Raw genomic sequence first — 14,390 nt, 5'->3', positions numbered from 1 at the left:
TTTGGTAAGATCTCGTCGCAATCTATCTCTCGATACCCATTCCATAAGGAAATTTCCGAATTTTCTTTTCTGTTGTCGGAATTAGTTGCGTTTTTCCGGCCGTTTCCCGATCGATTTTGATGTTTTATGGTTGTAGGTTGCTTGTATTTGAGTTTTAGAGAAATTTATGTCACTGCCTCATGTTTTAGAAAAAAGTTTACTGGGGTTTTATCTGATAAGGAGATCTTGGGATCGAAACATGTAATATCTTTACTCGCATTTTCCAAATTTGACAAGTTACCTCTCAATCTTTTTCCATTTCCCTCAAAAAATAAATCTATGGAAACTATTACAAGGTGATTCCAGAAGGAAGGACTGGCTCAGAAATATGCTCTTTCACATTTGCCTCAATCTGTTTTTCATGTTCGGGTAAAATTCCTTTTGGTGTTATCAAAATTATACCTTATTTAGTTTGCTGTCACCATCACATGCTATTTTTTCTTTGACAACATGGTGTCCTTCTAGAATTCTGCGAACTTAGTTTGTGTCGCAAACTTAGTTTGTGTCCAGTTGACCATGAAGTTCATAACCAATTGAGATTGGTAAGTCGATAGTGGTTAGTTTCTGATGTTAAAATTCTTGGTCTCCAGTTGCAATTATTAAAAAGTTCTTGACATATTAACTGGTGGGGCTTTAATTATCAAGGAATATTTGACTTTACTATGATTTTCAGGTGCTTCCTATTGGTCATTTAATCTGTTATTGTGAGGCCTCATGGAAGAAAATTCTTGGTGACTAGAATAACAGTGCTGATTCTTGTGGTAGTATTTGTTCGAAAAAGATTGTATCTTGTTGTGGAAGATTTTATGCACAATCAATCAGAAAAGTAATACACACAGAAGACGTCGGTGTGCTTGTAGTTGGAACTCTAAAGGTCGTAATGATTGAATCTCTTATCTCTTTAAGTGGCAATTGGCATGTGATATTCTTATATTTATCATGATTGCGGCAGATATAAGTAATGTATAGTGCCTTTTGCATTTTCTGAACTTAATGTTTTGTGCTGAAGCTATGAACAATTAAAATAACACGCCTCCTTTTTGTTTTTCAGATTTCTTTTTCTTCTGGAAGATTGCAACTTGTTGATGCAACTGGTGGCATGGATGTCTTACTTGATGTTCCAGTGCTTTCAGTAGTGTGGGAAATTGGTAGGATTTTAGAGGTTGGGCTTTCTTTTCATCCATGTCACCTTGTACAATTTTTAATAGATTTACGGAAAATCTTTTATACTATTGATTTATTGCTGTCAATCATAACTTCATGATTTCAGGCAAAATATTTTACCATAATTATATAATGCAAACCTGAAAAACTGGTCGGCTTGGATTTGCACCCAGAACAATCATTATCCTGCCGAAGTATCTTTGGTAATGCTTCGCTAACTAGAAGGATGGGATTTTCCCCTTATCTTTATCTGAAGCCAGGTAGTGAAGATTACAATCTTGATCCATGGTCTCTCCTATGCGATGACAAGAGAAACTTGCAGGAGCATGAAAGTGGGAAGTTTCACTTGCTTTTGTTGACACACAAATTTCCCGTTCAGCAAATGGTAAGGTTATATGGTTCATTCCAAAGATACACGCTAGTGTAAATTTTTAGTTGGCTAGCATTCATACCTTTCTTGTCTGTCTTTTGATTGTTACTTGTTTCCATCTTTAGTTTCAAATTGGTCAAGCGAAAAAATCATCCATGTTTTCTCAGGCCATACTCCTGCCTTGGGATTTGCTTGTTGCTGAGAAAAATATAGAATCAGATGCCACTCGGCTTTCCTTGGACAATCTGGGAGATTCTCTTGAAAAATTCAGATCTGAGGAAGTTTTTCTTTACAAGAGATGTAAATTTGATCCATCTTTAATGGACGCTTCAAATTCTAGGTCAGATGACCTTGGAAATGGATTACTTGGCCATTTTACAGATCCCTGTGGTTCTTATATCAGCTGTTACGCTGAAAATTCCCGTTGTATTTCGAATCTCCCATTGGAATTGCCGTGTTTGATTTCTAATAGTAGTGTGAATTATCTTTGCAAGGGCACTTTGGGATACACAGATTCATGTGATAAGATTGTTCCTTGCTGCCAACCTCAGAAGCGCACTATTTTGCTGGAATTCAGTTCAGAGAGGTTTTGTGTCTTTGAGGTATGTGATATTTACTTTCACAATCCAAGATAAGATATTGCTAATTTTTTTCCGCTAAATATAAGTGTTGACTTGGCAGGCATTGAGAATTGGTAGCTATTACCTGGTCAAACATGAGGAGAAAGATACGATACTTGCTGCTAAGAAGCATTCTCAAATATGTCCTGCTAAAGTATTCGTCCACGTTGGGACGCGTTTTCAGAGTTTTCTATTCTCAACTATAGACTGTTTTCAAATTTCAAAAGCATCTATTGACAGTGTGGTGAGAAGGTAAAATTTCTTATTCTATTTATTCAGAATGGCACGATATCAAACGAGAGATATGTTTGGATTACTGCTTTTTTTTTTTGATTCATTCATTATTTTCTAGTTTTAGTAGTATTATTATTATTTTGTGCTGCTTAGGATTTGTTATTTATATTTTGTTCCTGTTTTGAACTTGTAATTGGTCTTTATGTGTTTGGTCTGTTGCCTCTTAAATCTATTATACTTATTTTGAAATTTAATTCTACGCATGGATTCATGGATCAGACTCCATGAGCCTTAAAGATGTATCCTGATCATTTCGGCATTTTTTAATTCAGGGACAAGTATGATGAAGAGTGGAAAAAGTTGAGGTACAATATGAAATTGTTTTTTTTTGTTTTTGTTTTTTGGTTGAATTCATATTTTAATTTACTTTTGTATATAACGCTCCTGTTTTGGCCTCTGAAATGTATTATAGTTGTTTTGAAATTTTATTATACACATGGATTCATGGATCAAGCTCTGTTTCCTGATTGTTTCCGCATTGTTTTCTTATTGGTCCGTGAACTGAATGTCCATATTTTATGGATATATCCTCTCATTGTTTTCGCATTGTTTTCTTTATTGGTTACTTCAGGGAAATATTTGCTTTGAAGTTGGAGAAGTGGAGGTACAATAGGAAATTGATTTCTTTCGTTAAGCAGATATTTTAATTTACATTTGCAAAATTTGCTTTTTTCATTCTCTTTTATATTTTTATTATGTGCTTCTAATTTGAATAGTATCATCAGTCTTTTGTCCCATGATCGAAGCCTTTTCATCCATAAGTAATTTGATAAATTTTATATTTATGTTTGGTTCTTTCAACCGGTGTTTGACATAATTATTATTTTTACTTGCTTTCACTAGTATTCTAAATTAGTATGTTACTTTTTAGTACTAATATGATGATGAATCTTTATTAATTATCTTGTTAGTTGTATTTATATATTTATTTGCATTTTGTATAAATTGTATTATATCGTACGCTAGGAATTTTGTTTATATAATATACTGATTTTTTTCTAAAAAAAAAATAATTTACATTGATAGAGATGTGTGATACGCTAGGAAGAAGGTAATATTGTGCTGCTGCTGCTGGCCGGGAATATTTTACTCTCATCTCATTGTGATCTTTTTTCTTTATGATCTTTAGTGGAAGAAGGTAATATTGGCGGCTGCATGAAAGATTATCACAATCTTTATTATGTATGCATATATAAAAGTTGGTAGGGACACTTGCAAGTATTCAAGGCTTGTTTTCCTTCTTAAAAAGTGATGTCAACTTATCCTGGTTTTGCGATCTAACTTTGGGCCATATGCTAATGATTTAAATTTACTATTAAGCTATTGTTCGGTACCATGTTATTTACAAACATAATGATTTGAATTTACTATTAAGATATGGTTCTGTACCATCTTATTTACAAACATCCTTTTGTTTTTTGTTTTTACTTTCCTTCTAGTATTCCACTCTCAGAGAAGGTTCGATGTTCTGGGATTATTTTTTCGGGGGCGTCGCCGTGACTACGGCGATTACATCGGATGCGTTCAGCTTCGGAGTTCTGATCTTTGAAATTTTGACCGGACAAAAGAATAACTCTTTTAGGAATGGGTAGAAACTAGAAGACCTGCTAAGTTCGGTGAGTAAAATCCAGAAACTTACTCCTGATATTGTTTGTTTTAGCACATAAATTCAAATTCAATTCAAAATATATAAATGTCTCAAATCTTTGCATTCTAAGTTTGTTGCAAGTACTAGTTACTGATAAAGGATATATGTCTCTCGATTGATTCAGGTTTGGAGGCATTGGCATGAGGGAACAACTGCAAATATGATAGATCCTATGTTGAAGGATGTATTAATGTATAGTTTTTTTCCCTAGTTTTTATATAGTTAGAATTTGATTATTTTTTATAGATGCACTTTTAGTTTTGTGGAAATACGTGTGGATAAATGCATATTTTTGGGTTATTTTGGTGGATATACTTGTGAATTCATGGATGTTTGTTGTTATGAGATGAATAATTTATTAACCTTATTAGTCTATTTTAAATTTTTTTAATTTTTTTTTTGTTTTTTAGAATGTCTTTTACTTCGTCAATTAGTGAAATTGCCGAAGTATAAGCATATCTTTTTCTTTGAAAATTTCATTAAAAATCGAAGTAAAAGAATACATTTTACTTCGGCAATTTCTTTAATTGACGAAGTATAAGCATATGTTTTACTTCGTAACTTATGAAATGAGCGAAGTCAAATATATGTTTTTACTTCGGCACCGGTCCAATTCTGCTTCCAAAAAATGACCAAAGACTTCGGTAATTTAAGGTATAAGACTTCGGCGATTCAGCGAAGTAAAAAGGTACCCTATTACTTCACGTGACACTACTTCGGTAATTAAGTGCCTACGACTTCGGTTATTAACCGAAGTCTTAAGCGATTTTTCTACTAGTGTAGGTATCAAATGATAGTGCCTGCAAGAACCAATCAATTATGGTTAACGTACAATACGGTCCCTTCAACTCATATATCCCGACCGATTCAACAACCATTGGTTTATCAAGAGTTGTCATTGAATCGATAACTATGTGTCCTGCCATAGTTGCATCGAAGGTGTAATTCAAGAAATCCTTTCTTAATTACCACCCACTCTTATTAGAGATTTCAAGCTACATATGCATGAGAACACATATGATATCCATACCCACAGGTAAGCGGTGAATCCCCGACTACAATGCATCGAATCCTATATGTTTTGACACAACACCCAACATTGACACTTGATGACCCCAGTTGAGTCGGTAAACAAGTCAAAGTGAAGATCTAGCATATGGAGCCTTCATGTTGTCCCTGTTCATAAGGACTAATGATGTACAACCATAAACTAGAACTATTCCACTCGATAAGTGAGAACCACTTGAAAATACCTTTAGGGAGTGTTGTTCAGTGCACTCTACAAGGAGCACTTATTTGCATGCTTGGACATTTCCATGTTTCTTACCAATGAAACATAGTACTCACATCGCAAATGTAGTGACCCTACATGGAATCACCTACTAACTGGCAACTAATAGCATGCATTAAAACTTAATACAACAAAATACTTAACAGAGTAAAAACGCGCGGAAACATAATCCATAATTTACATATCAGCTTAGTAATATAATCCAGGCTTAAATCTGTAATGATACAACCATATCGAAATTCTTAACCAGTAAACATTATACAGCTAATAAATCATGCTGTATAAAAACTTTCAAAGCTCCTGCTCCCTAGTCCTGCCTTGAACTACCAGCTCCGTCCATCCTGCGACCTGCCCCATGGAATAGGGTGTCCAAGATAACAACTAGGACGTGAGCGCTACGCCCAGTACATAGACATGAGTAAACATATGTATATAATGCATGCAACATGATGGGTACAGGGTCATCTGAAAAGTCATGCTCAGTACCGGCGCCATATGAGTGCTGCCACCGCACGGATCAACCTCTGGGTGCAACCACACTCGTCTAGTACACCAGAGTAGACAGACATAAATGCCCCCGCCGTCGCGGTACTCTCAGTGACAGACTATCGAGTATCGAGCTGAGCGGCTCTATAGTCAAGTATAACAAGGTATAGGCTCAACGTGTATATGCACATGACATATGAGTATAGAAAACGGTAAATCATACATCATTCCATATAATAATGCCAAATAAATGCAACATATAAACATGTATACTCGCTGGAAATCTCAGTCAATGTGTACGTACCTCTAGGCTAGTTCAAGTAAAGTAGATCCTAGGTTCCAAGCCTATATTCAAAAGTTCACCGTATCACTACATAAATTCTATAAGCCTTAACTAAGCTAATAAGTACTCCCAAAACTTAAATAGATTCCCGGACCATACCTTCGTCCGTCGATAGCCCTTTGGAGTCGCTAGTCCTGAATGACTATAACCTCACCGTGGTTATTTCAGAACCTCACTATTAACCGATAGGGCCCTCAAGTGTATATCTCACACTATATAACTGAAGAAGGAAACGCGGGAATTCGTATTTCAAAACTGAAGCAAATGAGCCCTATTTATAGCCAAAATCTCGGCAACAATCGGAACCACCGATCTCGGGATCGGAGCTTCCGATTCCAGCTCATTCTGTGCATGTCCGACACGTCGGGATCGGAACCACCGTTCCGGGATCGGAACTTCCGATCGAACCCCCGATCAACACTTGTCAAAACTCACGGCTGAGTCATCGAGCATTGCTGGTTGGCTGAGATCGGAACCTCCGTTCCTGATCGGAACGTCCGATCCCCGTGCATCCGATCTGCTTCCGAAGTGGTCAGGATCGGAGCTTCCGAACTGGGATCGGAGCTTCCGATCTGGCCCAAAGTCAGAAGCCCAAATTCCTCTTCCGAAGTCCAATAACACTCCGAAATTGGTTAAATACCAACCCTTAATCATGTTTAACATATTATTATCTTAAAATGGTATCTGGGTTACTACATTCTCCCCACCTTTAGATATTTCGTCCGCGAAATAACATCTAAAGATAAATCAAGATAACAATATGAAACATCACACCATGTCTTATTACAACAACGGTAATTACATCTTATATGGTAATCAAAAATACAAAGCAAATAACTCAGGATATTCTGCTCGCATACGACTCTCAGTTTCCCAAGTTGCTTCTTCAACGCCTCGGCGCTGCCACTGTACCATCACAAGTGGTATAGTCTTGTTCCGAAGAACTTTCTCCTTCCTGTCTAGGATACGAATTGGTCGTTCAACAAAAAACAGATCTGGCTCTAGCTGAATATCAGTAGATTGAATCACATGAGATTCATCAGCTATGTACTGTCGAAGCAACGACACATGAAAAACATTGTGTATACTGGAAAGAGATGGCGGTAAAGCCAAACGATAAGCAACATTTCCAATCTTCTCCAGTATTTGGAAAGGCCCAATGTAACGAGGAGACAACTTGCCTTTCACACCGAATCTCATCACCTTCCTGAAAGGTGATACTCGCAGAAAAACATATTCACCAGGCTCAAACTGAAGTGGCCTGCGGCGAATATTCGCATAACTGGCTTGTCTATCTTGAGCAACTTTGATCCTATGCTTGATCAAATCTACCTTGTCTACAATCTGCTGCACCAATTCAGGACCCTCGACTTGCCGTTCCCCGACTTCATCCCAGAATAACGGAGTACGACACCGTCGACCATACAATGCCTCGAAAGGTGCCATATCAATACTACGATGATAACTGTTATTGTAGGCAAATTCAATCAAAGGTAACTGATCCTGCCAAGATAAACCAAAATCCATGACAGAAGAACGTAGCATATCCTCCAGCGTACGAATAGTGCGCTCTGACTGCCCATCAGTCTCCGGATGATACGCAGTGCTCAAACTTAGAGTGGTACCCAACGCCTGCTGAAAACTACCCCAAAAACGTGAAGTAAATCGCGGATCTCTATCACTGACAATACTCACTGGAATCCCATGTAATCGCACAATCTCCTGGATATATAAGCGTGCCATGCGATCATAAGAATATTCCCGGTTATAAGGAATGAAATGTGCTGATTTTGTCAAACGGTCAACAACGACCCAGATAGCATCACACTGACGTGACGTCATAGGTAAGTGGGTGACAAAATCCATAGTTACGTGCTCCCACTTCCATTCGGGAATCTCAAGATTCTGCAGTAATCCACCTGGTCGTCGATGTTCAGCCTTGACCTGTTGACAAACCAAACATCTCGAAACAAATTGATACACACTTCGTTTCATCCCCTTCCACCAGAATCTAGTTCGCAAGTCCTTATATATTTTCATACTTCCAGGATGAACTGTTAATCGACTCCTGTGAGCTTGAGATAGAATATCATTCCTGAGCTCCGCAACATTAGGTACAACCACTCTATTGGATAGGCACAATAAACCATCTGCCTGAAAATGGAATCCAGATGTATTAACTCCATTGGCTAGATGTGCCAATCGCTGAGTCTTAACATCAGATATCTGAGCATCTCTGATCCGAGAATACAATGCTGGCTCAGATAGAATAGTATACAAACGAATCCCATTCCTCCCTTTCTTGTGCTTGAGCGTAAAACTCAATGAACAGCACTCTTGAATCATATGAGATATTTCATTAGTCTGAAGTGCAGACCGTCTCACCTGCCGACTCAAGGCATCAGCAGTAAGATTAACAGAACCTGGATGATATTTGATTTCACAATCATAATCCTTCAGGAGATCCATCCAGCGTCTCTGTCGCATATTCAACTCTGCCTGAGTGAATAAATACTTCAAACTCTTGTGATCCGTAAATATCTCAAATTTCTCGCCATAAAGATAATGTCTCCAAATCTTGAGCGCAAATACAATGGCGGCTAACTCGAGATCATGCACTGGATAATTACTCTCATGCAACTTCAACTGTCGAGAAGCATAGGCAATAACATGTCCATGCTGTGTCAAAACACATCCTAACCCCTGACCAGAGGCATCAGTATAGACAACATAACCTCCTGATCCAGAAGGTAGAGCTAACACAGGTGCAGTAGTAAGACGTCTACGCAGCTCGTGAAATGACTCCTCACAATCCGAGGACCAAATGAAGGTAACATCTTTTCGAGTAAGCTGAGTCAAAGGCCTGGCCAACTGTGAAAAATTCTCGATGAACCGACGGTAATATCCCGCTAGACCCAAGAAACTACGAATCTCAGCAACCGTTGTCGGACGAGACCAGTTCAGCACTGCCTCTATCTTACTAGGATCAACAGATATCCCTTCACTCGAAATCACATGACCGAGAAATACTACCCGATCTAGCCAGAATTCACACTTGCTTAATTTCGCATATAGCTGCTTATATCGTAACGTCTGTAGAACAATCCTCAAATGCTGTGCATGCTCATCCTTGTCATGAGAATAAACAAGAATATCATCTATAAAGACGATGACAAATCTATCCAGATAATCTCGAAATATCTGATTCATCAGATTCATAAAGACTGCCGGTGCATTCGTCAAATCGAATGGCATCACCAGAAACTCATAATGTCCGTATCTGGTCCTGAAAGCAGTCGTAGATATATCTGAGTCTCGTACCCGCATCTGATGGTATCCAGATCTCAGATCTATCTTCGAATAAACAGAAGTACCCTGTAGTTGATCGAACAGATCATCAATCCGCGGCAAAGGATACTTATTCTTGATGGTGACACGATTCAACTGCCTGTAATCAATACATAATCGCATCGATCCATCCTTCTTTTTGACAAACAAAACAGGTGCTCCCCACGGAGAAACACTCGGACGAATATATCCCTTATCAAGTAGATCTTGCAACTGCTGTTTCAATTCCCTCATCTCTGACGGTGCCAGACGATAAGGTGCTCGGGATATAGGCGTAGTTCCTGGTACTAGATCAATACCAAATTCAACCTCTCGAACCGGAGGAAAACCAGGAATCTCATCAGGGAATACGTCAGGAAACTCGCTGACAACCGGTAGCTGATCAATACCCGTACTACTCATGGACATATCAACTGCATAGATGAGGTAGCCCTCCCCACCTGACTCCAAGACATGACATGCCTTCAGAGCCGAAACAAGTGGCATCGGAGGTCACGCACCCTCACCATAAAAGTACCAACTATCACCCTCAACGGGATGAAACTGTACCAGACGCTGATAACAATCCACAGTAGCGTGATACAAAGTCAGCATATCTATTCCCAAGATACAGTCAAAATCCATCATCGCTAATATCATCAAATTAGCCGATAACACATTACCCTCAAACTCCAGAAGGCAACCCATCACTAGACGCTTAGTTATTACCTCCTGCTCCAACGGAGTAGATACAACTAAATCCATATCTAATGATACATAAGGTAATCTATGTCTCTTAACGAAGCGACTAGAAATAAAGGAATGCGATGCTCCCGTATCAATTAATACAAGTGCAGGAATACCACATAACAAGAAGTTACCTGCCAACATGCGATCGCTTCCCTCAGTAGCCTGCTCCTGAGACAGAGCAAACACTTGCCCTTGAGTCTGGGGACGATAACCAGAAGAACTCTGTGGTGCTGGCTGCTGACGTGGAAAAGTAGAAGCCTGAGATCCAACCTGGGATCCCGATCCACTAGCAGAACCCATGCGCTGAGGACAATCTCTCTGCAGATGTCCCTGCTGACCGCAAATATAACAAGCACCAGTAGCTCTCCGACATGAAGCTGCAGGATGCTTCCCACCACAGTGGCTACAAAACTCCTCCTTCTTCTTCTTCTTCCCAAAGCGGAAAGTACCTCGTGAACCACGAGAACCAGACGAAGTAGTAGGAGTAGAAGAAGACGTAGGTACAGATGACACAACAGATTGAGCTCGAGGCTCAATAAATCCACTAGGCTGTGCTGGCATCATCAACTGTCCACGCCTGTTGCTGGTCTCCACAAGACGGCAACGGTTCACCAAAGTCTCATAAGATACCGGGTCATCACAGACGACAACCTGTGCGTAGATATCTTGGTTCAAACCTTGTAAAAAGATATCATATTTTGATGCATCACTCTCATTAATATGAGGACTGAAAGGTAGCAGATCAAGAAATCGCTGTTGATACTGATCAATAGTCATTGATCCTTGCCTCAAAGTAAGCAACTCCATAGATCGTGCTTGGAGAACAGCCGGAGGAAAATACAATTTCTGAAACTCCCGACAGAAATCCCCCCAAGTCACCTGTCCTCTCTCAGTACGTGCCTGAGCAACCTTGGCATCCCACCAAAAACGTGCTCTATCCTCTAGAACGAATTCTAGAACTTCCAGTTTCTGCTCCTCAGTACATTCAAAAGCTCGGAACGTGCTCTCAAGTTTAGACATCCAGCTTCTAGCTTGTTCAGGATTCTCGCCTCCCACTAAGGGTTTCGGTCCTACCTGCATAAACTTATTAATAGTATAGCGACGTCGACCCTCATGAGGACGATGTTGATCATCCTGATGATGATGGCGACGATGATGATGACCACTTCCCTGGCCAACACTACCGTGACTCTCGTCAGCCATATCCTGAAAAGAATTGCACATTAAATCCCAAATGCGCAAGAATTACTCAAGACTAAACTAAATCCCAAGTACTAATCCCAAAATCTATGCATGCTCTGATACCAAAAATGTAGTGACCCTACATGGAATCACCTACTAACTGGCAACTAATAGCATGCATTAAAACTTAATACAGCAAAATACTTAACAGAGTAAAAACGCGCGGAAACATAATCCATAATTTACATATCAGCTTAGTAATATAATCCAGGCTTAAATCTGTAATGATACAACCATATCGAAATTCTTAACCAGTAACCATTATACAGCTAATAAATCATGCTGTATAAAAACTTTCAAAGCTCCTGCTCCCTAGTCCTGCCTTGAACTACCAGCTCCGTCCATCCTGCGACCTGCCCCATGGAATAGGGTGTCCAAGATAACAACTAGGACGTGAGCGCTACGCCCAGTACATAGACATGAGTAAACATATGTATATAATGCATGCAACATGATGACTGGTACAGGGTCATCTGAAAAGTCATGCTCAGTACCGGCGCCATATGAGTGCTGCCACCGCACGGATCAACCTCTGGGTGCAACCACACTCGTCTAGTACACCAGAGTAGACAGACATAAATGCCCCCGCCGTCGCGGTACTCTCAGTGACAGACTATCGAGTATCGAGCTGAGCGGCTCTATAGTCAAGTATAACAAGGTATAGGCTCAACGTGTATATGCACATGACATATGAGTATAGAAAACGGTAAATCATACATCATGCCATATAATAATGCCAAATAAATGCAACATATAAACATGTATACTCGCTGGAAATCTCAGTCAATGTGTACGTACCTCTAGGCTAGTTCAAGTAAAGTAGATCCTAGGTTCCAAGTCTATATTCAAAAGTTCACCGTATCACTACATAAATTCTATAAGCCTTAACTAAGCTAATAAGTACTCCCAAAACTTAAATAGATTCCCAGACCATACCTTCGTCCGTCGATAGCCCTTTGGAGTCGCTAGTCCTGAATGACTATAACCTCACTGTGGTTATTTCAGAACCTCACTATTAACCGATAGGGCCCTCAAGTGTATATCTCACACTATATAACTGAAGAAGGAAACGCGGGAATTCGTATTTCAAAACTGAAGCAAATGAGCCCTATTTATAGCCAAAATCTCGGCAACAATCGGAACCACCGATCTCGGGATCGGAGCTTCCGATTCCAGCTCATTCTGTGCATGTCCGAAATGTCGGGATCGGAACCACCGTTCCGGGATCGGAACTTCCGATCGAACCCCCGATCAACACTTGTCAAAACTCACGGCTGAGTCATCGAGCATTGCTGGCTGGCTGAGATCGGAACCTCCGTTCCTGATCGGAACGTCCGATCCCCGTGCATCCGATCTGCTTCCGAAATGGTCAGGATCGGAGCTTCCGAACTGGGATCGGAGCTTCCGATCTGGCCCAAATTCAAAAGCCCAAATTCCTCTTCCGAAGTCCAATAACACTCCAAAATTGGTTAAATACCAACCCTTAATCATGTTTAACATATTATTATCTTAAAATGGTATCTAGGTTACTACATCAAATACTAGTCTCAATCTTGAGCGGCCTTTATCCTTCTTTGTGGCGGCTGAATCGACTAGGAACAGTTTAGAATATACAGTATTCCAAATATGAGTTTCATGATAGTCATCATGTCACGCCCCGAAATCGGGCCTAGTTGACATCGGCGTTATTTAACATTTTTACATTAAACAACAAGCCTCAGAAGTACAGATTTCATAATACTTACCAGTCTATTCATTCATAACATGGAATTTCATTGTTCTTACAACTGCAAATCATACAGATCAATACATAGTCTAACAAACGCAGCGGAATAAAAAGATAACTAAAAACATCAACTAGCTAAAATGCAACGGCTTATGAAACTGAAACATAAACTAAATAACATGTAACTCAATCAATCTTCACCATCCCCAAAACTGGTTCTGCTCATCGTCCTCAAGTTCTTCCTCGTTCTTATCTGAGAGGGTGGTTCAAGGTGGTTGAGTGATATGAGTGTCACTCAGTAAATGGGGGAATATCCTGCATAAAAACAATTCCAGACTTATGCATTCATACTGAACTGAACATCATTATATTTTCAAAAATAGAATACAAAACATGCACTGATTTAACTTATTGAATTTAGTGGCTAACTGATATCAGTCCCTTATATGGTATTCCTCTAAAGGGTGAGGCCGGAAATCAGAAATAACAGAATTCAGATATGTTCGGAATATATACTCCTACCACTAGTTCACAAGTATCAGTACAGTAACAAAAATCAGAGTTTTCAGAAGTTCAGACATTATCATGCAAAAGGTTATTTTTTTCAAAACCGAAAGCCCACTTACCTGATTCCCACGAAAATTGAAGTATATTGGATCTTGGTTGACACCTCAATCAGGACTTTCAACAGCACTCTTGCTCAACTACTTGCTTTCAATACAAACTACTCTAGCTTTGAAAATTGGCAGAGTCTCGACCACTATAGCTACTAAATTTTGGGAGAGATTGAGGGAAAATCTTGTGTTTGGTGTATCTAATTCCATCAACTTTGAGGTCTATTTATAGGTGAGGTTTAGTAGAAGGTGAAAGGGCACTCTTAATGGTCATAAAAGTCTTTAATCATGGCCATAATGATCATTGATGGTGGGGGTTTCATGGTTTGTCCTTTGGCTTTCCAACTTCTTGAGTTAATGTCAACATTAATTGCATTAATTAACCTTGCATAACTATTGGTGTAAATGAATTTGAAACTGCATGCATGCAAATTCCTTGATCTTTACACATCACATGACCATCTCATATTCTTTCT

At 39.3% G+C, this 14,390-nt stretch overlaps 1 protein-coding gene across 1 annotated transcript; it reads left to right on the top strand.

Moving 5' to 3' along the window:
* The first annotated feature begins 1,429 nt into the window (after nucleotides 1-1,429).
* On the top strand, nucleotides 1,430-3,987 carry LOC140862492 (CST complex subunit CTC1-like). The gene is made up of 6 exons (XM_073265520.1): nucleotides 1,430-1,588; nucleotides 1,699-2,175; nucleotides 2,255-2,445; nucleotides 2,760-2,792; nucleotides 3,059-3,091; nucleotides 3,927-3,987. The coding sequence occupies exons 1-6, from the start codon at nucleotides 1,430-1,432 to the stop codon at nucleotides 3,985-3,987; spliced, it is 954 nt and encodes a 317-aa protein (XP_073121621.1).
* The last annotated feature ends 10,403 nt before the right edge of the window (nucleotides 3,988-14,390 follow it).

This window comes from Henckelia pumila, chromosome 1 (assembly GCF_033568475.1).
Source record: "Henckelia pumila isolate YLH828 chromosome 1, ASM3356847v2, whole genome shotgun sequence".
NCBI classification, from domain to species: Eukaryota; Viridiplantae; Streptophyta; class Magnoliopsida; order Lamiales; family Gesneriaceae; genus Henckelia; species Henckelia pumila.
This window is presented reverse-complemented; position numbering and strand designations above follow the sequence as displayed.

Excerpts from the sequence above, each read along its gene's own strand:
- LOC140862492 (XM_073265520.1), top strand. The coding sequence starts at position 1,430 with ATGGGATTTTCCCCTTATCTTTATCTGAAGCCAGGTAGTGAAGATTAC. Across the intron at positions 1,589-1,698 it reads AATTTCCCGTTCAGCAAATG|TTTCAAATTGGTCAAGCGAA; the intron begins GTAAGGTTATAT and ends TTCCATCTTTAG. Across the intron at positions 3,092-3,926 it reads TTGAAGTTGGAGAAGTGGAG|TATTCCACTCTCAGAGAAGG; the intron begins GTACAATAGGAA and ends CTTTCCTTCTAG.